Source organism: Ictalurus punctatus, chromosome 14, assembly GCF_001660625.3.
Source record: "Ictalurus punctatus breed USDA103 chromosome 14, Coco_2.0, whole genome shotgun sequence".
Classification (NCBI taxonomy): Eukaryota; Metazoa; Chordata; class Actinopteri; order Siluriformes; family Ictaluridae; genus Ictalurus; species Ictalurus punctatus.
Window position 1 is genome coordinate 17,815,086 of NC_030429.2, and position 25,552 is coordinate 17,840,637.

Sequence of the window (25,552 nt, forward strand, 5' to 3'; positions counted from 1 at the left end):
TGATAGTAGACTAGGGTAGCCTGCTGCATCAAATTCTAAATCATGTTTTGAACAGAAGTAGACTACAATCTAAACTCTATAAAAAAGAAATGTCTTCTCACATCCAACTGCTTTTATTTCCAGCAAATTTCTTAACATGTGTAAATATTTGTTTTAACATAAAAATATTCAACAAATGAACAAGTTTCACAGACATTTGAGGAAAAGAAATGGAATAATGGATCCCTGAATAAAGGGGGGGGGGGGGGGGGGGGTCAATATTAAAAGTAACAGTTAGTATGTGGTGTGTTCACCAGCTGCTTTAAGTCATGGATTGCACCAGAATTGTCACTTCTTGCTGTGAGATGTTTCTCCACTCTTCCACCAAGGCATTTGCAAGTTCTCCATCACGTCTGGGGGGACACATGGTTACATGTTATTTTCCACTGCAAGGACGATCAGCTGTCCTTCCTGTCTCCCTGTCTTAAGTGTCTTACATTACAGGCATTGCAGTTTATTGCTCTGGCCACATCTGCAATCCTCATGCCTCCCTGCAGCAGACCTATGGCATGTTCACACAGGTGAGTAGGAACCCTAGGCATCTTTCTTCTGATGTTTTTCAGAGTCAGTAGAAAGGTCTCTTTAGTGCCTTAAGTTATTGTAACTGTGACCTTAATTATCTACTGTCTGTAAACTGTTCTTGTCTTAAGGACTGTTCCACATGTGCATGTGCAATAACTGTTTATGGTTCATTGAACAAGCATGAAAAACATTGTTTAAACTCTTTCCAATAAAGATATGTAAAGCTTATTTGGATTTTACAAAATTATCTTTAAAATACGGTCTCCTGAATAAGGGATGTTTCTTTTTGTGCTGAGTTTAGTAGTGCCTCTTGGGTCTGTGTGCCAAAGACCTGTCCAGGGACTAGCAGAGACAGGATCCTTTTTTACTCAGGCAACAGCATTGGAGTGAGCCAGCTTGCCTTCTCGTTTGCTTTAACGAATCCACTATCCTCCACACTCCATTTCTATGGCTCTCATGCTTGGAGTGTAGCTGGTAGGATTTCTGAATTCTGTGTCTTAAGCTTTGGGCATTCATATTAAGGCCCAACTGTGCCACCATGTTAAAGATACAACCCACATTAGCCAGAGCATCATATGCCTTACAAACCAGCTTGTTTTATATTCAGGTTATATGCAGCTCAGGTTTATGCTCAAATCTTCAAAAGAATGTAGTAAGGTCACCGGTGTCTCCACCTAAGGCACCCTTGGCAGCCAGCATGCAACAGCACACAACTCAAATGCACTTGTAGATCTGCATGACAGCTGTTTACTGAAACGGATACATTATAGGACAGGCCAGTCACTAAGAAATGTGTTTGTTCAGTTGTGTCAGGTTGGGGTCCAAGCTTTACCTTTGCTAAGGTAGTTTTAAAGTGAGCATCCACAACATTAGTTACTGCTGTCAGGCTGCACTCCTGCATGACATTGTGATCACCAGAGGCTATCAATACTCTCCACTAAGGTGGGCTCAATCGTCAAGTTCAGAGAAGCAGAAACTGAGACTAAATCGGAGTGCGAGGCAGCTGTACTAAGCTTCACCAAGCTCTACTCTACATCATTATCTTTTACTTTCTATTAAGCTGAGCTGCAACGCATGCTGCAACAATGCAAACCAGTGATTCTTTCTAGATGACCGAACACCTGTGTATACTGTCCATTTCACTTCCTGCTGTGACAACTCAGCAAGGAAGTGAGCACATGGAAAGACTCCACTAGCTCTGTAGGAAACTGGCCTGGTGGTCCGGAATGTAAGTAGAAGTTGCAACCCTCTGTCTCAGGATTCAGGAAGAAGTCAGGTCTCCCATGAACTGTTGATCCCATATTTTTTAACTAAAATGATTGATATAATATACTTTATGAGCAAAGACTTGTGCACACCTGACCATCAGACCAATATGTACTTTTTGACCATCCCTTTCCAGATTTAGAGGGACTTTAGGGGGACATTTGCTGTTGGAACAGCCTCTACTCTTCTGGGAAGGCCTGGCATTGTCATGCTTGAAGGTGTAATGCTACAGCATACAAAGACATCCTATACAATTGTGTGCTTCCAACTTTGTGGCAACTTCAGAAGGCCCACATATGGGTGTGTTGGTCAGGTGTCCACAAACCTTTGGCCATATGGTGTATAAACAATGTAGGCAGAATATTATCTTTTTATTATGTTAAAGGAGAGAAACCATAGATGTACTAGGCACTGTATACCTGCCTCCACTGTTCCAGCTGCCTGATGAAGCTGCATCGTCATACCCACCAGTTAACGTCCCTAGCCTCAGTTCTGAGTTGAGCCTGTTCATCTGAGGACTTCCTACTGCTGTGGAGTTAGGTCCCAATAGCACACCATAGTGACAATTATGAAAGTGAAAAAAAAATGAATGAGACATGGTATGAATAAAAGACTGAAATACCTTTTCCCAGGCCTGTTAATGCTGCTTAGATAAGGGAAAAAAGAGTAGTGCTCTCTTTCTTGTTTACTGAACTGCTCGGCTTCACTGGACTGCTCAGCCTCCAGTACTGCCAGACCTGCTGCAGGTAAATGACTCTTGGTTAGTTAAGGCTCAAATTCTAACAATAATATTTGAAATGATTTAAGATGCAATTATGTATTTATGCATCTGTTGGACATTTTTCCTCCAAACAAGTAAACTACATCTATAACTATCTAGCCTCCAGAGTCAGGAATGGATTTCGTAGCAAATTACTTTTAAACTGGATTATAAATTGGATACACTGGCTATGATGCTCACTTGGTATTGTGCCCATGCCTGTTTTTACTCATAATAATTTGATTTTAAAATTTGGACTTAAAAAAAAAAACCATTTTCTTTCATTCAAACATTCATTTATTCATTCAGCTTCAGTAATCACATTATCCTGAGCAGAGTCACATTGAAATCAGAGCTTATCCCATTATCACTGGGCACAAGGTGAGGGAATTCACTCCAGATGGAACCCCAGTCCATCTCAGGACACCACTCATTCACCACTCATTCCTGTGTGTAACCTATCATAGCCGATCCACCTTATCTGCATCTTTTAGAAACCCATAAGAAACACATGTTCAAGTTTGACAGCCTCACTACACCTTATGTTCATATGAATCAGATTCACCTAGTGCATTTCTTTTATGATTGGTTCTCAGGGTGCCTGTAGTGTTTGGTATTTCTGGCATGTAGGATTCAAGTGAAGCTCTGGTTGACTGTGGTGTTCTTTTCGGCCTGATATTTTGCTGGTTGTCAGTGTGGGCTGGTGAGGAGTAGGCTGAGCGGCTGAGCTCTATGTTTTTGATAGAAATTAACTCCGGAACAGTCCTGCAATGGACAGAAATAGATGTTACAGCTGTGTAAAAATATGACAGACACAAAGACTGTTATTAGAAATGGATGATCAGTATTAAATTGATTATTACAGATTGTAGAACAACGTTAAACACATTATAGTGGAAATTATTAACATGTACAATAAAGAAATGTAAATGAACCACTTACCTACGAAGTGAGATTTTTGAAACAGAGGACCTTCCTATGATATAAACAGTACCATAACAATTAAATGTTACTCTTTAAAGCACTAAATACCACTGCAATAAAATGAATATAGCAGAAGTTCATCAAATCTAAAGTTAGTGTATAAAAAATGAGGTGACTTTCTGCAAAAGGTTAAAGGAGGCAAAACTATTAAGGACGGACCCACCTCTCATTCCTGAGTAGGCTTTGACATCGTTGTTGAAAAGCACGGGGAACTGTTGAATTGGCAGACATGATAATCTGTGTTGAACTGCAGTGACAATCAAGGGTTGGTGCTGTTTTTGCTTCTGGGAGTGATTTATTGACTCAGTCTCCTCTAATAAGGTAGGAGAGTAACCTAAGCCATGCTTTAGAATTTAAAGGGAGAACAATAGTTAGCACAGTAGTTTTTATCTCGAATGGCACAGCAGGTTTATTGCAAATTAGCAACTAACCATGGAATGCATAGTAAACACCAAGGCACAACGGACCATAACCAATAAGAGAAATCTTTTATTATAAGTTCCTTTAAACTAGATGTGCAGGGAATGGCTCTGATAAGCTTATGTTGTTTGGCTAATAAAGTTTATAATGTATAGTATTAATGGTTTATAGTAATCAGAGGGTTCAATATAAACTTTTTTATTTTATTTTATTTACTGGCCTATGGTGAGTAGTGTTTGTTTTTAGTGAAAAAGTCTAGACTGCACAATAAATTTTAATTATGGCTCCATTTCTGAATTTGTTGTTTGGTATTGCACTTCCCTTGATGTTAGGTGACACCTAATACCAAAGTAAACCAGGTTCCACATACTGGATTCAAGAAAAGGACACAATACAAACAATATACTTATAGGTCGGATTTTTGTTTTTGCTTGATTCAGGATTTCACCCTTCTCCAAGATGATGTTATAATCCTTATAGTAATAACATTACTATTGTTCAGATATGAGCAAAATGTTGTTGGTTTTTTAATACACTAGAGGGCATACCTTGTCTTTCTTGTCCTCCCAAAAAGCCTCATGGCCAGAAAGACTAACACGTGAAATGGGATGTGGGATCCAGGTCCTCACAGACTGATTAACCCTCGCTATCGGTGTCTGAATATATAAACATATTAATTTAACATATTTTAATCAAGCTTTCAGGTATATTATTCATCCATATTTGAGATATTATTTATACATCACATTTGATTTCTTATCCTTCCCCTCTTTCACTGGAGTGATTGTTTTTCCTTGGATTGTTTGAGTCACTAGATCTTCTTTGGATTGCATCATATCCTGCCAAGGCAAGAAGAAAACTCACTCAGGACTCACAGAGCACTGTGACACTTTTGATACTTTCCATGTGAAGCTTACTGGGTTTTTGTTGTCTCTGTGAAGCATCTTGGATTTTGCACTCTGTGCTCCCTGCTGTCGTAATCGATTCCTTTCTTTTCTGCTCCGTAAATGCTTTGTCTTGACTTTTATATCCTTGACAAAGCAAAAAAAAAAAACAAAAAAAAAAAGATCAGCAAAAACAAGGCAAAAGCAATAAATAAACATAATTGAAGGCACTGATAGCACTATATACATTTAACTAGGTGAATAGTGTACCTGGTCTGTGCAGTTTAAAAGATGAACAGGAAGACCATCTGAGTCTGTGCTATTTGATCCACTTGTACTGTAATAAGTCAATGTGCATTGTTAGTGGCACTTATTATATTCTTACTCAATATCTGTAAAATGTTATAGTAAACAGTAGGCTGGATTTTAGTTCTTACAGTAAAATCTGCCCACTCTGCAGTCATTTTGCAAATGTTCCCAGGCAGGTATTTTAAGCCATACAATACCATCATGAGGGACCCATACACCCAAAAAAGACAATGTCTGACAATGGCAAGACAATGTCTGATTTTTCGCTCCAATAACATAAAAAAGGATGATTCGGCTACTGGGCATGCAGGTTTCTCCATAAGTAACAGAGTAATGCGCCCTATATCTGTACCAGAGTCAGTGTAAGAATCTGATAGGTCTGGTGCTTTCTGCTAATCTCTTCACCCACAAGACAGGGCATGGGTAAGATAGCTGCCCTGTTGAACTTTGAACACTACCCCATTCATATTTTAAGCAGTGTTCTAGATCTATTCATATTATCTCTGCTTATGTTCACACATTTCAATTAGTGTGAACACATTTCAAAATGTTTTAACATGATAATCAGTTTAAATGATTGGGATAATTAAAACTCTTTACCTGGACTCAATGTCTACATCAGAGAGACCCTCCAGGGATTCCACATCCCTGCCCAGCTTCCGTCCAATCTCCTGCTTCAGCAAAACCCCCAGTTCCTTCAGACAATGTTCAGTCTGAACAAAACAGTCAACAACATTTGTAAACCAGATTTTCAATGCCTTTGTTCTGTCTTATTGGCAGAATACAGAAGTTTTCACAAGACTGGAAAAAACTAGAAAAATAAAGAACCTTGGTTTGGTCTGGGTCACAGAAGTCCAGGAGGGTATCACAAAAGTGGTAGCCCATAGATTTCAGGTCCCCTACAGAGAAGTGAGTTCCTCTCCTGCCTCCTTTGAATGAGAACAGACTTGGTAAAGACATTTCCAAGACAAGCACTACACAATTTCAAAGAGAATTTAACATTTCCCTTCTCTTATACACCAGTTATTAAAAAAAATAAAAAAATAAAAAAGTAAATTAAAAGCTAATTGTAACAGATCAGAGAGTACAGGTGTATTATGGCCCTATATGACAAGAAATAAACATTATGGTCTTAAAATCCCTGACAGAAAATGGTCAGTTTACAAAAATCTCATTATCCAAACTTTATAAAACTAAAGGCCTTCTAAAGGTCTTTACCTAATGTGGAACCTCCAAAAGTGGACTCCATAGTATAGCTGTTTCTGATGCCAAGCCTCCACATTACAATGCGACCAGTGCCTTCTTTGCCTTTCTGTACCTTAAACTTACAACTCTTGAAAGAAAACTAAAAATAAACAAATATGCTGTGTTAATAATGCAATTGAAGACCTACTTTAAGCCATCAACTAACCCAAACTGCAACAACCTCGCCACATTCCTACCTTGTCTTTGGCATTTTTGCTCATCATCAGAGGGAAGACACGCTCCTGAAGATGTAGTGAAGTATCCTTACGATCAGTGCAACCGTACATGAATACATTGTTTTTTCTACTGTGTCCATGAAAGTCACAATATAACACTACTTCTCTCTCAGCAAGTAACCTAAGGAATTAAAGCAATGTACTTTACATATCTCATTTAATATGCATGAAAAAATGTCGAAACATTGGCCCTTATCAATCAAAGTTGAGTATGGTTAAATTGTAAAAATAATCATAGGTTAATTCCAGAGACTCATCAAGTTCATCAGTTAAAATTAGACCTAGGCAGGCTCTAAAAGGAAAAAAAACCTAGCAATATACATTACTGATTATACATGACATGCTGTTGAGTCAGTTTTTTCTTTTGCTTTGTTTTCACTGATTTGGTCCTTAGGAGCTTTATAAACAACAACATCCAGGCTTGTCTTTTTTTTTTAGTAGTAGTAAACTTGGACAAAAGTACCCCCAACTCATCTTCACTGAAATTTATTTCCCCCCTCTTCTATTTAATTCCTTCCTCAGATATTGAGGATGGCTCTTTCTTTCCTTGGATCTAGGAGAGCAGAATGCTTTCCTATTATTAGCTCAATATCCTCACTATTGTACCACCTGCATAAATTAGGGTGTTTCATATAAAGCAGACGTACACTCACTGAGCACTTTATTAGGAACACCTGTACACCTACACATTCATTAAATTATCTGATCAGCCAATGGTGTGGCAGCAGTACAATGCATAAAATCAAGACGATTTTGACCATGGCATGATTGTCGGTGCAGGTAGGCTGGTTTGAGTATTTTTTTATAACTGCTGATCTCCTTGGATTTTTAATAAAGAAAAAACATCCAGTGAGCAGCTAGTGTTGATGAGAGAGGTCAACGGAGAATGGCCAGACTGGTTTGAGCTGACAGAAAGGCTACCGTTAACCACTCTGGACAATTGTGGTGAGCAGAAAAGCATCTCGGTACACAAAACACGTCAAACCTTGAGGCAGATGGGCTACAAAAGCAGAAGCCTACATGGAGTTCCACTTCATATTTGTGCAAATGTGTTAAAATCTGCACACATTTCTACTCATTTTTACTGAAAAAAGTGCCATTCTAAGTGTATGAGATGTTACTCACCGTTTCACCATGTTGCGAGTATACCACACACAGGGGAATGCCTCCTTAAGTAGAGTACGATAGTTGCGGTTCATATCACGGCCTGACAGAGAGCAGCGGTAGTTCCCAACCACCACGCCATCAGGGTTCAGCATTGGCACTACCTGCAGTTGATCCAGTGGAGCCATTTTCAGGTTTTTAAAATGCAGTGCATTTTTAGTGTAAATGCACAAATGCACTCTATCACATGCACAATGTCTTTCAATTTCATTCATTTTTACAACTATACTTACGTATTCAGCTTCATTATATCTTACAATATTATACCGTTTCATTTGGAACTGCCTTGTAGAAGCATTTCAAAAAATGCCCATCTTTATTCACTAACCTTAAACACAAAGGTTTCCCTCAGAAGACGTGCATCGGGTGATTTACCCAACAGAAAATCCAAGAAGCCCAGCATAATCCATGAGCTATTTGTTTCTCCCGGATGCACCCGAGCTGTTATTACCACAGCTTGCCTGTTTCTTCGCTCTTGCCAGGTGCCGCAGGGTGCAGTAATAGTCAGCACATACACAGAGTTTCCTGCCAAGCTTCGGCACAGTACCCGCACTTTACAGTACATTGCCCGAGCCGGGTCTGAAACCACACCTTGCAGATAGTTTTGCAGGTCTGAGTAGGTGTACGGGTAGCAGTGGGCCAAGTAGCAGGTATCATTTTCATGAGGAAACTCAAGTGTCCAGGTGAGTGAGTACAGTGGTTTGCTCTCTTTTTCACTCTGATTCCGGTAATACCTTTCATAAAAATGGATTATAGGTATGCAGGGTTACAAACTCTCTTTTTACTACAAACTAAGTGTGACTGATAGATTTAACAGCCATGTAAACTCACCGAATGTTGTTGCCTGCACGGTACCAACCCTCTCCCTTCAGCCAGGCACCAACCTCAGAGTACAGCAGTGGACGCATGCCTGCTTCATACAGACTGCTGGATTTCATCAGGTTGATAATCGTGAAACGATATGCGACACCGGCCTTCATGTTCTTCACACGGAAGTAGAACCACTGTGTGTGCTTTTTGGTGTACATGTCATGGCGCAAAGTGAGCTCATAGTCATAATGACCACTAAAAAGAGAAAATATCATTGTTTAATGTTTACAGTGTATATATATAGAGAGAGTAACATTCTTTAATTAGGGGCCCCTAAATTAACAAAGAATTAGTGAGAAGAGGTGAATTCTATAAGTACTGAAGATGACTCGTGTGTTAACCTCTGCATTATGGTATATGGTAATAGATGTGTAGTGCAAATAGTGGTAGTGTCACTTTCCACCACGATGAAGGAGAAAATCACCTGCTGAACAGAGGGTTCACAACACTGAAATCTTGTTGGATGTATGTAGGCTATATATGGCTGTCAAACAACAATAACTAACAGTTCCACAAAATTCAGGGAACTACATGAGTTACAGTCTGAAAACAAGGGACCTGTAGCTGAGTACATCAATTAATATTCCATAAATCTCTGCATGATGGATAATAACATATATTTACCAAGTTAGTGAATGTTATGACAAATTAAGGGGCCACATTACCGGAAATAGTTGTTAATATAATAGTCCCCTCCAGAAGTAGTGGAATGGCAAGGCCAATTCTTTTGATTTTTTCTATACACTGAAGACAACTGAGTTTGAGATCAAAAGATGAATGGAAAATCTCTTGTGCCGTTGCACAAGCATTTGGCATAGACAATACAACAATTTGGAATATCCTGAAAAAGAAACCACTGGTGTACCAAAAACCAGACATCAAACAGGTCAGCCAAGGAAAACAATAGCAGTTGATGACAGAAACATTGTGAGAGCTGAGAAGAAAAGCCCAAAAACAACAGTCAGTGACATCACCAACAACCTCCACAGGGCAGGGGTGAAGGTATCACAATCCACCTTTTGAAGAAGACTTTGAGAACAGTATATAGAGGCCGTACCAAACGATGCAAACCACTCATCAGCAGTAAGAACCAGAAGGCCAAATTCGAATTTGCCAAGAAATACAGAGATGAGCCAAAAAAGTTCTGGAACCAAGATTAACCTCTACCAAAGTGATGGAAAGGCCAAAGTGATGGAAAAAGAAAGGATCTGATCATGATCCAAAACATACAAGTTCATCGGTCAAGAACAGTGGAGATAGTGTAATGGCTTGGGCTTGCATGGCTGCTTAGAACAGGCTCACTAATCTTTATTGATGATGTAAATCATGATGGTAGCCGCAGAATGAATTAAGAAGTCTGTCTGATAATTTACAGAGTAATGCATCTAATCTAATTGGGAGAAACTATCATGCAGCAAGACAATGGCCCAAAAAGTACTGCAAACACAACAAAGTACTTCATCAGGGGGAAAATTTGAAGGTTGTCAACTGGCCAAGTCAATCACCAGACCTTAACCCAGTTGAACATGCATTTCACCTTCTGAAGAGGAGACTGAAGGGAGAAACCCCCCAAAACAAACAACAACTGAAGGAAGGTACAAATCTGGAAAAGAATCACAAAAAAAGAATGCAATAGTTTTTTGATGTCAGTGAGCTTGATGCAGTTATTGCAAGCAAGGGATATGCGAACAAATATTAAGTGTTTTTTACTTTAAGACTATCTGGTCCAATACTATTGCTCACCTAAAGATTGAGTGGTCTGCCACCAAAGGTGCCATGTTCTAAGTTGTTTAACACATCTATATGTAAATATTGGGAAATTAAAGCTGAAATTCTGATCTATTGCCTCATGTTCATCTTTTGATCTCAAACCCAAATTTCTTTACTGTACAGCAAAAACAATAGAAGTTTCAAAACTTTTGGAAGGGAATATATATACAGCTAATAGCGACGTCTTCCTGGCTAAATTATTATGCATAAAGGAAATATTGCAGCCTGTGTATACCATGTATACCTGACTAACAAGTCCTCTTTATTGTTTATTGTTTTATTTCAGCTCGCAAGTAATCCAGGTGTAGAACCAGTTGTTGCGAAATTGGTCTGCCTGCTCTCACTATTGGTTGGAAAGATCTTGATTCCAGCTTCAGCTATAGAATGTGCTGGAAATGCCATTGTTATCTACTTACATTTTAACTGCTTTTTGAAGATTACCACTCTCAAATCTGGACTCAAAAGACAGGGTAGGTGTCTCTTGGCTGTCGGGACTAGACATGAAATTCTTTATATGCCTCCTGCTGCCACCAACACGGGAACAAGTGAAGCAGGGCATTTTTGTGGCTTAATAAACACACAGAAAACACAGAAACAAAGGTCTTATTAGTAGCAGTTTTGAAGTAGTTGATAAAGTACACAAGCATTAAAAGGATAAACACTTTTCTAAGAGGATTCAGATCACTGTTGGTTTTAAACATTGTCTGGCAAAAACATTCTGTATGTTGAGCGTTACCAGAGTCTACACAATACACAGTGATTCCTTTTTCTTCTCCTCCTGGCATGGGGGTTCGCTCATGGCCAGTCTGTTGATAAAATGGTTCGGGTTCTGGAGGATCCCATTCTGTATCAATACAAAGAAGGGCAATAAAAAAAAACAGGAACCAGGAAGCAGTGTGACTATTTCTGGATCAAAAGCATAACAAATGCATACCCAAGTGTTGGATTTTGTCACAGATGACTTCACATTCAACTGGCCAGCGAACACCCTGGAAGGGACAGGAAGTGGAAGGGATAGAAAAGAGGTCCAGTGGTTCCCTTAGGCGTCGGATAGGCCTTCCATCATCAAGGCCAATTAATAGCTGCCTGGTCCTGAGATAGTTCTCCATGTTGAAAGAGACTAGATGTATGACACAAAAGTAAATATAAATGAAAAACAAAATTTGCCACACATACACACACCCACAGACAGCAAGAGAAGACATTTGAGAAGGGAGGTCCTGAGGTTTAACAAGCAGATTAGCTCTGTAACTGAGCAGCTTCTGTTTACTTTCCTGGTCCATCTCCCTTTTAACATACCTGAATCTTTTATAAAGGCAGTAGTACATTTCAAAATTTGTTAGGTGATGCATATGTGCTGGAGGCCATGACCTAACACTTAAGTTACAGTTGGTTTTGGGCTTCAAATGGAACAGTACAGAAAGCAAAGAAATCAAGCAGCTATTAAGTGTTTGAATAATGCTAGAAATATCACTGGAAAGTGATTATAGAACTAGGTTTAAAATTGATATAAAGATTGAAACAATTATACATCGTATTTTGTTGTGGACACCTTATCTAGAAATATTAGTCTTTTACTGGACAATCATCATTTAATCCAAGATGTTAAATTTTAGTTGAGGTAACTGAAGGTATACATTTTCTTTGTGATGGTGTATGGTATATGTCGTTATATTGTTAATGTGATTCATTTCAAATGGACTGAGCTAATAAAGATATTCTGAATCAAGAATAGGTCTCATACAACAATAAATGGTGAATGAGAAACAAATTTGCTAATTTCACTAACTTTAAAAAGAACATTCAACTAGAAAAATAATAATTTTATCACATTTTATCTTCAACATTTCTGTTATAACCCCCCCCCAACATACATTGTCCCTGATGTGCCTGAGGCTGTTCCTCATCCATGTCTGTGCTGTCAGCAGTTGAATGGAGGACATCTGTGGCCACAGAATCATGGCTGCTGTCCCATAGTCTGCCTGTTGATATATTTCTCTGAAGAAACGCAGAACTCTGGCCTAAAAACCAAAATACATATTCAAACAAGTAATTAAATCCCATGTTATTGATAAACAACAGGTCGTTAAGTATCTTTAACATGCATTACTCTTCAATGCACAAGATAAAATTTGGCCTACCACTTGTACTCACATTAGATATGTCTTCATTTACAATGGATATAATTAATCTACACACCCCTGTTAAAATGGCAGGTTTTTGTGCTGAAAAAAATTAAACCAAGATAAATCCTATCGGAATGTTTTTGTCATGGTCTGATGAGAACAATTACGAAAGGTATGATAATTCCAGAATTACAAAAGGTATGTAAAATGGTACAAAAGGTATGTCACCAAAAGAACACCATACCCACGGTGAAGCATGGTGGTGGCAGCACCATGCTTTGGGGCTGCTTTTCTTCAGCCAGAACTGAAGCTTTTATCATGGTGGAAATCATGAATAGCTACAAAAAACAGTCGAATTTAGTGCAAAACCTTCAGGTGTCTGCTAGTAAAGTGAAGATGAAAAGGAATTTCTCCTTTCGGCACGACACTGACCCAAAGCATACATCCATGATACAAGATGCCCTTACAAATTGATGTATCTAAAATGTTTTTGCAAGACAGAGTGAGAAAATATTCCTAAGTCAAGATGTGCCATGCTGATAAGACTGAGGGATGTAATAAAATCAAAAGGTTCTTCAACAAAGTATTAGTATTAGTGCAGACTTATGCAACAAGGTTATTGTAAGTTTTTTCTTTTCCCCTAAAAAGGTTTCTGCATGTTTTTCACTTTATTTGTACACTTTATGTATGTATTACTTTCTTTTACTTAAATAAAAAAAAAAACCCTGCCATTTTAACAGGGGTATGCAGACTTTTTATATCCACTGTAAACTCAGATACGTTGCATAGGTTACTTAACAATCACACCTGAATACTTAATACTGCTTCATTTTTTCCCCAGTAATATAACAAAGACGATTACTCACTAGTTAATACTTAATCGAGACTTAATATACAAGCAAAGATGATGGATGCATTCGAGCACAGACCTACCTGTAAAAAGTCCATAATGCTTTAAATGCTGCAGAATGAACTTCTCATAGGGATCATCCGAGGTCTTGAAGAGATAAAGATTTTAAGTCACACATTAACATACCTACCTGAATTATTGCATCTCAACAGGCAAAGAAAGACAATCTTCCTGAGGTTTATAGTATATTATGTGATATTACCTTTTCTCTCACATTGTATTTTTTTTCCATTTGAAGTAAGGCTACTTATGCAAACAATTTTTTTAGAACTCATGTTTAATACCTTTCGCATATCCTTCTTATCCTTTTTCTTATTCCAACTCTTTTAGTTTTCAGATGATAGACGTTTCCTTTTTTTTTTTTTTTTTGTCTAAAGGGGCTTTTTCTTCTTCTTTGCATTTTACACATAAGCACAACTTGGAAGAAGTACTCATTTTAAACCAAAGGCAACAAAAAAAATTCCAGTAAGAAAAAGAAATGAATGCCATATAGACTAAAGGTTTACAGTTTGGTTTCAGTAAGTGCTCAGTGAAGCTCTATGAACAGATATGGAAAGTTTTACATTCCAGTATGAGCAAAATGTTTGAAGGTTAAAAAAAGGTTTCATTAGACGGTAAATGAAAGCAACAACAAAGTTGATAGAGTTACTTACCTGCATATCATCTCCCGATTTCCGACCGTGTATACATTAACATTACCGTTAACAACGAAACATATAATATACCTTTTAATTCTTCCTAACTCTTAGCGGGCGATAGTTAGCTACTTAGTGTATGTAGCACAGATTAGTTAATATATGACGAGGTAATGTTTCAGTCCGGTGTGAACACTGCTCATGGTATGTTGATCATGTTCATACGCATAGGTTTAAAAACACGTAAGTAAATTTGACTGGCTTAAGACTACTCTGACTTTGTTAATAGACAACAACGGGCTAGCAATAAAGCTAACTAAAACAACACGTTCTTTTTATAAACCTTCTCGCAGTTGCTAGGCATTTTACGTTAGGGGTAGCGTCGTTACCATGGACACCATGCGCACTTTCCGCACAGCAGGCGTAACTGAGTCAATGGTAATGTAAAAAAAAAAAAAAAAATTAAATAATTAAATAAATAAATACATAAATAAATAAATTAATAATATTAATAAAGGAAGAAAGAGGAGGACGTGGGAAAGAGGAAATGTAGCCAATATAAAATAATGCATGTTGATTCGTAAACAGGTAATTAGTTATTAGCAGTGAGTGGTACAGCACCAATAACAACACAATTACTGAAAGAAGGCCACTGACCTTAAGTCATACCTTTAATTTGTTGGCTGTAATATAAATGTCTTTGTGTGCTGCTTTTGAGCTTCCAGAATTTGTATTAAATGAATTCTGACTCTAACTGATATGCGCTATATGGCCCAAAGTATGTGGACACCTGACCATCACACCCATGGTGTTCATCCTCAAACTGCTCCCACAAAGTGCTAATGTGTAACTTGAACATGTGGCCTAGTGAACTACTAAATATTAATTTAATGGTATTCATTTATTTAGTGGCATTGCACTGTAATGCAGGTTTTCAATTACCAATTGGATTGCCCAAACGAGTAGTCCTTATTTAATTGATTTTCATTAACCACTTCATCCTGGTCAGATTCATTCTGGATCAAGAGACTATCCCAGGAATGCTGGGTGCGATTGAGGAATAAAGTAGTCTATGCTGAAACGTTTTACAGCCAAAAGGTAGCTCTCAAGGAAGAGTGTTGGTGACCACTGGTTTAGTAGTTACATACAACACGTGGGTTTAAAGCAACAGCATTTTAACATGCTCCAATCAAGACATTATTAACATAGTTATAACACTGATTTCCCTTTCAAATGCATCATAAAGCACAGCATATTTGCACATCCCCATAGGGCACCTCTTCCTCCAGTTAAACAATCAGAAATCATTCAAGTACTTTAAACACAATTTAAAACCAATTATTTCCTAACTCCTGTGGTATTTGCCTCTCATCTACCAGCTGGACTAGTCCATTGTCTGGTTTAAAAATTTTAAAAAGGGACACTTGAGATCTGTAAGTATTACATTAAGAATTTTCTTTAAAAAATCATTACACAGGTAGTAATATAAATCTATTTATTATTTACAACATAGAAAACTTCAATGACAACCCCACGGCCATTTCCAGTAAGAGACACCACTAACACTGCAGGGGAAGATGCATGTGTAACACCACAGTGGAAAGGGGGGGGGGGGGGGGGGGGTAAATGGAAGAAAGTAGCATGGCTGTAGATGGCTGAACTTTCTCCACATTGAAAATGTTAGTTAGTCTGCTTATGAAGTTTATTGCAAAGCCTACACCCTGCACAGACATAAGAAATTTCACTCCAAGAGCAAGTACTTGTATACAGATCCCTCATCAACAACCTAAAAAACTTCACCACAGAAACTTGAGAAAACCAGTGTTTTCCACCATTTGCAACTGCACATAATTCCATCCCTTTTGTTGCCAAAGATACTGACACAATTCATAAGTTTCAAGGTATCAGTGATGCATGGACATTTTACAAAAGCACTTGAACTCCTACAGTAAATGGTCTTGGGATCAAAGACTCATGATCATGGCACAATACATCTTAAAAACATCACAAAACTTGCCCTAATCTATACAAAAGTCCTAATCTCAAAATCAACACGCTAAAATAAAAAAACTAGGGAAGTTGCTCTGCAATTTTCACAGATCAATGTTGTTGACTGTGAAGGAACTAACAAGAAAACAATAGTATAACAAAAAAATACTTTGTACACTGGGAATTATTTTTTACAAAAATTGTTTATAATAATAATAATAACAACAACAACAACAACAACAACAACAAGTGACTTTCAATGTCTTTCTGCAGAAAATTCACCACTTGAAAAGAGGTGATAATATAAAAACATTCAGTCCATCTTGTGGGAAAAGAAATATACAGTAAAAGACAGTCCATTCCACACTGAAGGGCCGATGCTATGAAGTCTGCATCATCTTCCTCTTCTTTAGCAATCTTTCTCTCCAGTCATCAGGCAGAGCCTCAAAGTTAGCATTCTTCACTGCCTTTCCTCTGCAAATGAGAGAGGGAAATAAATTCAGTCAGAACTTTTTATTACAAAAACAAATGAAAGGATTTAAAAGAAAAATCATTTCTATTGCACTTACGAGGAAAGCTGCTGCTGTTTCCACTCTTCAATGCGTTTGCTGTTTAGTTGGTCTCGATCTTCATCACTAGAGCTTGACTTCTCCTCTTCATCTAGTTCCCTCTGGATACTCTGCCATTTTTTCACTAAAGATGGCATTTTAGTCTTGCTCTTTTTCATCTGAAAAACAAGTTTCTCCATCAGGCTACTTGCATGACATCAGTAGAATGTAATCGAGCCCCCAGATCAAGAAGAGTAAGTACAGAGCAAGTAACGCGAGTGCTTGTGTGTGTGTGCGCGAGAGAGAATTAATCTACCTTGTCCTTCTTTAGCTTCTTAGTTTTGTCGGTCGGCATCTTTGTGGACATTGATTCAATTGGAGGTTGAGGTGGTGGAAGTGGAGGTTGTGAGGGCACAGCTGGCATTGGTGGAACCAAAGGCTCCGATGGCAGAGCAGGTGTAGCTACTGCAGTCATTCCCCAATAAGCATTTGCAGTGATTATAGGGGCTGTGAGATTATGGAACAAAATACATAATTATAGTGACTGGTCTTGAATACTGAATTAATTTAATTATTAACAGTCACATTTATATGAATCAGGTGTTTTAATGCTGGCCTTTGCAGTCACCTGCTGTGGCAGTAGGCTGGGTATAGAGTATGGGACTGCTCCCAATAGTGATGGTTTTGTTCAGCTGTTCTGAGCCTGGAGCTTTCCTCTTCTGGGCTTTAGCCACAGCTGCTTGAGTGGCTGCTGCTTCACTGGCCTGGGGAAGGCAAGCACTTTAAACCAAAGTGTATGCAGAAAAATGTAACAGGAAATTTTCCATAAGGAAGGCACATTTTTTACAAAAAAACAAAACAAAACCCCATACCCTAAATTCCTCTGTTCCAGGAGCAGGTGGCTCAGCATCCTCATCTTCCATTTCTACCTCCTCAATCTCTCCATCATCGCTGAGGGGTGGAGGAGGGGGTGGTGGAGGAGATTCAGGAGGTGGAGGTGGTGGAGGTGGTTGTTCTGCAGGAGGGGGGGGTGTGTCTGGAGGAAGTGGAGGTTGAGGAGCTGACCAATAGGACTGTGCTTCTACGAAGGAGGTACCTGTAGTAACAAACATTAGTGGTCCTTTAAATAGATCTCTAAATGGGTTTCACCACCATTGTTAACATTTATTATCACATCTACAGCATTAAACCTCCACAAATCATGTGAACATCAGACTGTAAAATCAGAAACAGTACAGAAAGTAGGGATGTCACGATACCAAAAATCTAGTAGTCGGTACTGATACCACCAAAAGTACACGATACTCGATACCACGGTGTGGTATAAAAATAAAATAAATAATTAAATAAACAAATAAATAAAACTCTCCTGGAGAACATCCCCCTCTGGCTGATACTGGCAAAAAGAGAGATTGAGAAAGAGAGGGGTATTTTAGTTATCAAACACTGTCCGACAATGAGTGGAGGTGCACTCCTAAACGCACGCGCACCTTATACTCAATGTAAGCATTAGTTTAAATTCACTGATAAGGTGGCAGAACAGAAAGATTTATTAAAAGCATAAACGTTTGAATAATTATTAGTGACATTAGGCTACATTTGCTAACAGGACACGGGCTGAATGGCGATGCATTTTGGCCCATTCGGAGGTAGTTTATAACACTGGAATGTCTTAGCGTCGTTAACAAATATCTGGCTATCGCTAACATTACATGGAGCATAATGTTAGCTGGTTTCACAACAATGCCAGCTGCCTCAAACACACATAATATAGAACCTGTCGTTCAGGTGCTTCGCCAAATTCCAGGTGTTTCCTCGCTTTGTTTGAAATGAACGATAGCATCAGTTGCACACCAGAAACCGATACTAGCTTTCCTTTCAACTAAGTTGGAGCGGAGCTAGACTTGTTAAGCTAAGCTAATCTTCTGTAGTTTTTCCCGTGTGCTTGTAGGCGTTCTTCTTCACCACTTGTGGACCGACTAAAACACTTGAACGTATTTGCTACCCCATCAGGTCCGTAAGAATTGCAACCTCAGTACCTCCATTAGAATCGGTTCGACAGCTAGTGCAGAAAAACCAAGTACCATCACGTTTTAAGAATGTTGGTACCGACTTGGTACCGAAATATCGGTTCTCGTGACATCCCTAACAGAAAGACTGAAGAATTTGGTCAGATGCTCAAATAGCCAAGTAACATGTATGTTCAGAAACTCAGTCATCTTTCTTTGTTCTGACTTTCCAATATTGGTTGTTAAACCGACAGTCACCTACCAATTAGACTACTGGAAGCCTCGGAAGCTAGTGGACCTGTATTTCCCTGACAAACTGCAGAGGACTGGGGTGTATTGGCATCTTCATCATCTTCCTTCACTGCTGGAAACTCCCACTGGGAGGCACTGGTCTGGTCGTTCACATAGAAGTATCGCCTTTGATCTCTAGAGGTGGAGAAACAAACATACAATTCTGTCTTACCAGCTGGCCCCTTAACATGAGACCCAGGGAGACTTAAGGGAAGCAGGGGGTTTCTAGTTCCTTAATGAAAAATCTTGAGCTGGGCTTTGCATTAAGCCCAGGAGAGGAGCCAGATTGGATGTGGAACACTGGTGAAGAACCCACCTTGTGCTCAAAAATGAACAAAAAAGAATTACAGCAAATCCTGAAACATTTATTGAACAGTAGTCATGGCAATACTCACACAGACAAAAACCCACCGAGATGCCTTTGAGAAGACATCTTCAGAAGAGGGTAAAGGAAACAGTATTTATACAATGATCAAATGTTGCAAGGAAACAAAAACAGTAAACAAAGTAGATTGGTCTGACCTTCAGGCTCCAGTGGCAAGGCACCGTCTTCGCTTTAAATGATGCTTGTGCGCTCCAATGTAGTCACTCTGTGTCACTCACTCTCCCATCATTTTGGGGCAGTCCTGTAAAGTTCAAAGCTCTTGCATGTGCAAGCACCTTCCTAAGAGCTAGTGGACCCTTCTGTCTGATTTGGGGGTGACTGGGCTCATCTCTTTGGGGCTCTGTTGCTGTCAGTTGGCTCTTTACAGACGCTCCCTTATAACACAACTTTGGATCTTTCTCCTTGCCTGGCGACATTTCCCAATACTACAAACCAGTCAGGCGTTTGCCATATTGCAGAGGTAAAATAGTCAACAGTCACGAGTGTGGGGAGGGAGTTAAGAGTTTTTAGGGTGGGGTGTGGAGTGATAAAGATGTGAAAGGTAAGGAGCTCGTACCTGTCCCAGTGGCAGGACCAGCCCTTGGGAGTGGCGTTAAGTTCGTAATGTTTTATGTGCTCAGCAGCTTCCTGCAACCTGCGGCGTAGATAATTTCCATTCAGAGCCCCTTCTCGCCAATCCGCTATCCGCGTCTACAAGAAACAGAAGACAATCAGAATCTGTATTTCACTCGGTTATGAGTTTTTATATAAAATTTACTCCAAATTATAGTGGTGAATGGATTTCTACACTGACTAAGCCTACTAGAGAAAAGTAAACCTGCAGAGGTTAAAGGAATAATATCCACCTCCGTTTGTAACAAAAGCAGTTGAAAGTTGGAGATGGCCTTTTTGTCAATTCCCAAGAATTCCATTTTGCTGGTCAAGGTATTGGCAAGCTCTCCAATCTGAAACTGAAAAAGCCATTTCAGGAAACTGAACACATGGTAAATGAGGCTACTCACAACTGAACAATTCATTTGAGATTTGTTGTAATTGGCTGATACATATCAACTTGCTCTATATTTAATATTTACCTTGAGGTCGGTTGTATCCTCCTCTTGTGTTTTGGATACAGTTCTTTCCTGCTCCTCTTTGTCCTCTTGTTTCTCAGCTGTTTTGGAAAGTGCTAGAAAATAATAAAAACATCAAAAATACCCTAAATTGGTGAAAAGTAGCTGTTGTGAACTTATGGCTGTGCGTCACTTATGACATAGCTAAAAGACAATTTATACTGAAGACCAAGGAGTAGCTATATCCAAATATTGTATGCACTGTTTAAAACAGTTTAAAACAAAAAAAGGGTGTTTTTTGTTAAAGCTGCAGCAAAGCTACTTCCTATAGGCCACATACTGCCAATGCAGCAACATAAATTTCAATAACTGTTACTAATACAATGACAGTGAGACCTAATAAAGAATATAGTCTTTCTTGTAAATCTTCTATAAAGAATATATCTTGTAAATCTTCTATATGACCTTAAGGTTGTGGTATTGCTTTTGACATTTTTTCTGGAGTTACCTATATCCACAGGTTCTGCAGTGTCCCATTCTGTTTTGTCAGAACTTCTACTGTTTGAGTCAGGACTTTGTGCCTGAAGAAAGGCTGTTTTCCATTTAGTCTTCTTCAAAAGGCCTCGAGAACCCTCTTGACTTGCCTCAGAACAGGGGCTTGAACCACCAGCACTGCCATCCCCTTCTTCTAAGGCACGAAGTTCAGCCTGGGGTGAGAGAGGAGAGTATTGCTTTAGAATCTTTATAGATAAGGACGCACCAATCGCTTGGCCAGTGGTCGATTTTCACCCTGATCAACGTTGACTGGCGATTGGCAGATTAATGATGATTGCACATACAGTAGATATAAAAAGTATACATATCCCTTTTAAAAACAAACATTTTAGGGAAAATAATAATAACAACCACCTGGCATTCAAGCCTGCCTACATCACCCCAAACCATGTGGCAAAATGTGTTATTTTCTCATGAGAATGAGGTAGAATCTTTTGGGCATAAGTCTCAAGATAGGTTTGGACCAAAAACAAGACCACTCATCACAGGTTTGGACCAAAAACAAGACCACTCATCACCCAACGAATACTAGGACACTGTTGTCTGATGCTGTACAATTATGGCTCAGACATTTTGGGGTCATAAAATAACAGGATTAAAGATTAAATATTACATAATGAAAAGAATTCGGTCATTAAAGTTCTCCATTTGTGCAACCTAATTAACAATATATGAGAATTTATAAGTGTGATACTACTAATTAAATAGGTTAGTGCCATACCTTTTTCCTCTCTAATGCAAGCTCCAGTTCCTTGGTATCCTCCTCCGTCTCCTCTTCTCCATCAGAGTTTTCTCTAGAGTGGTTCCTACTTTGCTGATTACACTGAGCAGGGCTTTCTCTTCCATCACACGGAGCAGGAGAACCTAAAGATGCCTCTCCCTCAACCGCCGGAGCATTCTCCACCTTCTCATCCATCGCTAGAATCTTCTTCCTCCATTTCTCTTCTGCCACTTTCACTTCAGCTGGTATTAGAGGTGCGAGAAGTGAGGCAGCTACCCCTCTCCTCTCCTCCTCATCACTAGTTAAAGCCACTACACTCTCCATTACTTCCTGTGTAAAGAGACAGGATTAGGAATTATCTATAATTTAATACAAATTTAACTAGACTGGATTGTGTAAAACGTAAGATATCTATGAAATAAATGAATAACAGATATGGAGAAAGTATTTTAAACATGCCTTCTTTTTTGGTTCCTGTTTCGTTGCAGTGACAGTCTGAGCTGAGTGCTGTTCAGGATAACTCACTGCGTGCTGCAACACCTCGCTGTCGTTAGCAGATGAGCTGTGAAATACAAAAACTGTTCAGCTGAAATAAACTGATTATATTTAAGATAAGGCTTCTGCAGAGTAAACGGTTTGAAATGTTAAAAAATTATTATTTAAACAGTAATGTCCACATTTTTGATAGATCATGGTAAAAAAATATTTTGCTAACTCACAATTTTTGATAGTATTTAATTCCCAAAACTCACCTCTCTGAGTACTGCTGTAAACTCTGCATCTGATTAGCCAGATAGTGGGGAAGCTCCCAGGCCACCTCATTAGTCTGGGTGTTCCAGTAGTAGTAGCAGCCCGTGTTCTCATCCCATACCTCCTGCCAATCACCCATTTCAACCCCAACTAAACCGAAAACACACAAAAAAAACCTAAGTCCCAGGTTTGTTTTCTGGATAGGGCATCATTAAATCCCATACTTAATACCTATTGTTTTAGAAATTCTCTTTCATAATAACCAGCATCTAAGTAACTCTTATCATCAACAAATATATTATAAAGCCATCAATTACTGACAGAGTTAAACCCAAGATTTTTTTTAACCGTTTGCTCTGCTTTCATAAGCTAGAAAGTTTTTTTCCCCCCTTGAATAAATAACATTCAATGCAATTCTAAACATTTTGACAATGTGTTGATGGTAGGGACTTTCCATTTAGCTTTAATAGTGAAATTCAGAGGCTGCCAATTAATTTACTGACCTCCTGCCAGGGAGTACTGTGTATTATACTGAAATTCCTGTGAAGAGCCATTCTGTGAATAAGTGTGCTGCTCTGTCTTGGGTTCAGGCCGAGGAGGGGTAGGTGCTGGAGCATTGGGCTCCTCTTTTAAAGTATCATCGGTTGGGACTGGCTGAGTGGTGATAGCATCGATTTCCTGTAACAAAGATAAAGAAACAAAAATTTAAATAGCACCACTCACACAGATCTAGGGTAGATATTTGAGAAAGCCTTTACAATTATATTTTTCAATTTGAGTAAATAAGACAAAATACATCAAGACTTAAACAACCATATCCAGAAAATTAAATAATGTTACTCACGGCCATAAAATTTGCAAGTGTACTGTCAAAGTCTGCGGAGCGATTGAGCTTCGCTTTGGCAGCAGAACTGCTTGCTTCAGATGCATCTTCTTCCTCACTGTCCTCATAAGCACCGAGCAAAGACAAGCCCTCTGTGAAACAAATCCTTGGCATGTCACTTCAGAATCATTTTACAACATGTATTCAAAAAAAACAAAAATGACTTGGAAAAAGATCCACCTATTCATTTACTAAGAAAATGCACTTGCTATTATTTCAGAGATTTCCAAAATGGGAAAAACACAAACTGAGATTTAAGAGAGACGCTTTGAAACTGGGGGAAACAGATCTTGTTTACCAGTCTTTATTGTTCTAACTTGTACATAACCAAGAATGTAATACTGTATTACAGTTAATCTTTAATTCAAAGCATAAGCTACATGTGTGATACATGGTTTAGTAACATTTGATGTTATATGCTCTTTAAACACCGGCATTTATTTTATTTAAGTTTTCCCAGTTTGCTTTGTTTATGATCAATGTGCATTTAAAATGGAAAATAAAGGAATAAAACTCTATGAACAAGAAACGTTACAGGCAGCTATCAGAAAATTCTTTACTCACGTGTTGCCTTCACCGCTGAGGTCTTCATTTCCATGTTCACCTCTCTGTAGACTCCTTGCCCGTCCTTGCCTGTATTACCCTCAGTCTCCCCTAAAAGACAATTTCCCAATTTCTTAGAAAACTGAACACTGCAAAGAAATTTTGCTACTGAAATGCCCAAAACAAGCAGGAAGGGGATCCTTTCACAGGATCTCATCATTCAGTTTGAAATATGAATTTAGTCCAACTATTGATGTGTTTGAAATCATAGCTACTTACTAAAGACCTTTGTATTTCTTGTCAGAACGTTTCCCTTAAAATATGTTTAGGTTAAAACTAGGATAGATTAAGATCAGAAAATTAACAACTTTCAATAAGAAAAATTATTGAGTGTGAATGGGATCGTTTTTAAACCATTTCATTTCAGTGACCAGTCTTATTAGCTACCAAATGACAGGAAGGGCTCCCCCCCGAAAAATAATAAAGCGTTTAGAAAATCTCAAGTATTTTTTTTAAAGCAATTTAGATGAAGTTAGGAATCTGAAAAATGACAATGGTCTAACTAGCATGAGGAGCTGCAGCTCGGCCTGTGATTTGGCAGCTGCTCAGATCAAGCTGAATTATTCAGCAGAGCTAACAATTATTATAAACGTTAAAAAAAATGCAACAACTTTGCTAGCAGTTGATATATTTACCATCGCCTTATTTTAAAACAGCCTCCACACTGAGAAACGCGGCGTTACACTGATGTTAGCTAACTTTCTTTTGTACACGTCTAGCCCGTAAACCAGCCTTAAGAGTAGTAGTAGCAGCGAAGCCATTATTTCCTCCTTTGCTGTCTCTTACAGTGTACCTTACAGGGAAAACGGCGGTTAAATCCGTTAATAAAACCAATGTGTGTGTGTTTTTATACTGTTGCTCGTTTGCTTTTAAACAGAATTTGCTAGGTCACGCGGATGTTTTATCTGCTGCTAATCCCTACGGGCGGGCTAGCAGAGTTAGCAAGCTAACTGCTAGCTGGAAAACATTTGTGGCTATTTCCGGATTATGCAGCAACACTTTTCCTTGCCATTCGAGCAAACTAGTTATATTTTATTAATATTCAGCTAGCTAGCTAATTGGGTACGTTATTGCTGTTTTTATTATTATTATTACTATTATTAAAATGTTCGGTTGGTAGTGGCCTAGCTTATTGAGTTTAGTTAGCGTGGTTGGTCAAAGTGCGATGCTCGAGCCGGACCAGCCTGGCCTAAGGCGAGGCTCGGGTGTATTCATGTCTTAACGAATGGAAAGATTTAAAACACCGGTTCTGACCAAACTAAGAGATGAAATACACATACGCACAGAAACAAAAAGGGTATTTTCTGACCTTCAGACCCAGAGCCTACAGCCTCGTCTCGGCCTGCTCCTGTGCCGCTGCGTAGTCCAGGCGGTGAGAGCTGTAAAATGGTCCGTCGGCCCGTCCCTGTGCGGGTTTTCTTTCCCATCACTGTGTGCGAGTGGCGGTGGGGCGCTGAGAATGGAGCGGTGTTACTGCCACTACATCAGCTTCACTTTCAGTGCCGTGTGAAAGCAGCGACACCACAGCGCTTCTAGCGTCTCCGGAATAAAATATCAAACACCGCACCGTTTATTCTCTTTCAACTCTCTCAAGCACGATCCATAACACTGACATAAAGTTGGTTTGAC

The 25,552-nt window shown here is 38.9% G+C and overlaps 2 protein-coding genes across 6 annotated transcripts in view; both read right to left on the reverse strand.

The window, feature by feature from the left end:
- The window catches only part of agbl2 (AGBL carboxypeptidase 2), a 15,494-nt gene extending 968 nt beyond the window's left edge, over positions 1 to 14,526 (reverse strand). The window contains exons 1-23 of one of the 4 annotated variants that reach the window (XM_017484651.3): positions 14,159 to 14,526; positions 13,529 to 13,592; positions 12,344 to 12,490; positions 11,404 to 11,589; positions 11,206 to 11,313; positions 10,886 to 11,036; positions 8,661 to 8,894; positions 8,158 to 8,563; positions 7,791 to 7,933; positions 6,627 to 6,786; positions 6,403 to 6,529; positions 6,013 to 6,113; positions 5,785 to 5,897; positions 5,146 to 5,212; positions 4,909 to 5,022; positions 4,738 to 4,830; positions 4,540 to 4,647; positions 3,735 to 3,783; positions 3,530 to 3,563; positions 3,153 to 3,352; positions 2,450 to 2,567; positions 2,247 to 2,355; positions 1 to 392 (exon numbers count right to left, since the gene is read on the reverse strand). The exon at positions 1 to 392 is cut by the window's left edge and continues 968 nt beyond it. In XM_017484651.3, coding sequence (XP_017340140.1) covers positions 2,286 to 2,355; positions 2,450 to 2,567; positions 3,153 to 3,352; positions 3,530 to 3,563; positions 3,735 to 3,783; positions 4,540 to 4,647; positions 4,738 to 4,830; positions 4,909 to 5,022; positions 5,146 to 5,212; positions 5,785 to 5,897; positions 6,013 to 6,113; positions 6,403 to 6,529; positions 6,627 to 6,786; positions 7,791 to 7,933; positions 8,158 to 8,563; positions 8,661 to 8,894; positions 10,886 to 11,036; positions 11,206 to 11,313; positions 11,404 to 11,589; positions 12,344 to 12,490; positions 13,529 to 13,592; positions 14,159 to 14,164 — 2,799 coding nt within the window. In that variant the 5' untranslated portion in view covers positions 14,165 to 14,526 and the 3' untranslated portion in view covers positions 1 to 392; positions 2,247 to 2,285. Of the gene's footprint in view, positions 393 to 2,246; positions 2,356 to 2,449; positions 2,568 to 3,152; positions 3,353 to 3,529; positions 3,564 to 3,734; positions 3,916 to 4,539; positions 4,648 to 4,737; positions 4,831 to 4,908; positions 5,023 to 5,145; positions 5,213 to 5,784; positions 5,898 to 6,012; positions 6,114 to 6,402; positions 6,530 to 6,626; positions 6,787 to 7,790; positions 7,934 to 8,157; positions 8,564 to 8,660; positions 8,895 to 10,885; positions 11,037 to 11,205; positions 11,314 to 11,403; positions 11,590 to 12,343; positions 12,491 to 13,528; positions 13,593 to 14,158 lie in introns of all 4 variants that reach the window. The other 3 variants (XM_017484650.3, XM_017484649.3, XM_017484648.3) reach the window with 3 other exon arrangements.
- A 1,095-nt stretch (positions 14,527 to 15,621) lies between these two features.
- On the reverse strand, positions 15,622 to 25,545 carry fnbp4 (formin binding protein 4). Of its 2 annotated transcripts, none has more exons than XM_017485832.3 (17): positions 25,233 to 25,545; positions 23,885 to 23,974; positions 23,282 to 23,412; positions 22,941 to 23,115; positions 22,440 to 22,587; positions 22,147 to 22,249; positions 21,688 to 22,017; positions 20,920 to 21,118; positions 20,436 to 20,527; positions 20,208 to 20,312; positions 19,919 to 20,052; positions 18,949 to 19,112; positions 17,550 to 17,773; positions 17,306 to 17,441; positions 16,994 to 17,184; positions 16,699 to 16,856; positions 15,622 to 16,603 (listed from the first exon to the last, which is right to left on the reverse strand). In XM_017485832.3, exons 1-17 carry the CDS (start codon positions 25,348 to 25,350, stop codon positions 16,510 to 16,512), a joined length of 2,592 nt encoding a protein of 863 aa, XP_017341321.1. In that variant the 5' UTR covers positions 25,351 to 25,545; the 3' UTR covers positions 15,622 to 16,509. The 2 variants fall into 2 exon arrangements, with proteins under 2 accessions (XP_017341321.1, XP_053541779.1); XM_053685804.1 differs by having other exon boundaries at positions 21,688 to 22,013; positions 22,143 to 22,249.
- Positions 25,546 to 25,552: the final 7 nt, after the last annotated feature.

What these genes read in the sequence shown, in the direction of transcription:
- fnbp4 (XM_017485832.3), bottom strand. Translation starts at nt 25,350, where the DNA reads ATGGGAAAGAAAACCCGCACAGGGACGGGCCGACGGACCATTTTACAG. An exon ending in CTCAGCGGTGAAGGCAACAC is followed by an intron (nt 23,413 to 23,884) that starts GTGAGTAAAGAA and finishes TTTGTTTCACAG; the next exon opens with AGGGCTTGTCTTTGCTCGGT. An exon ending in CACTTGCAAATTTTATGGCC is followed by an intron (nt 23,116 to 23,281) that starts GTGAGTAACATT and finishes TCTTTGTTACAG; the next exon opens with GAAATCGATGCTATCACCAC.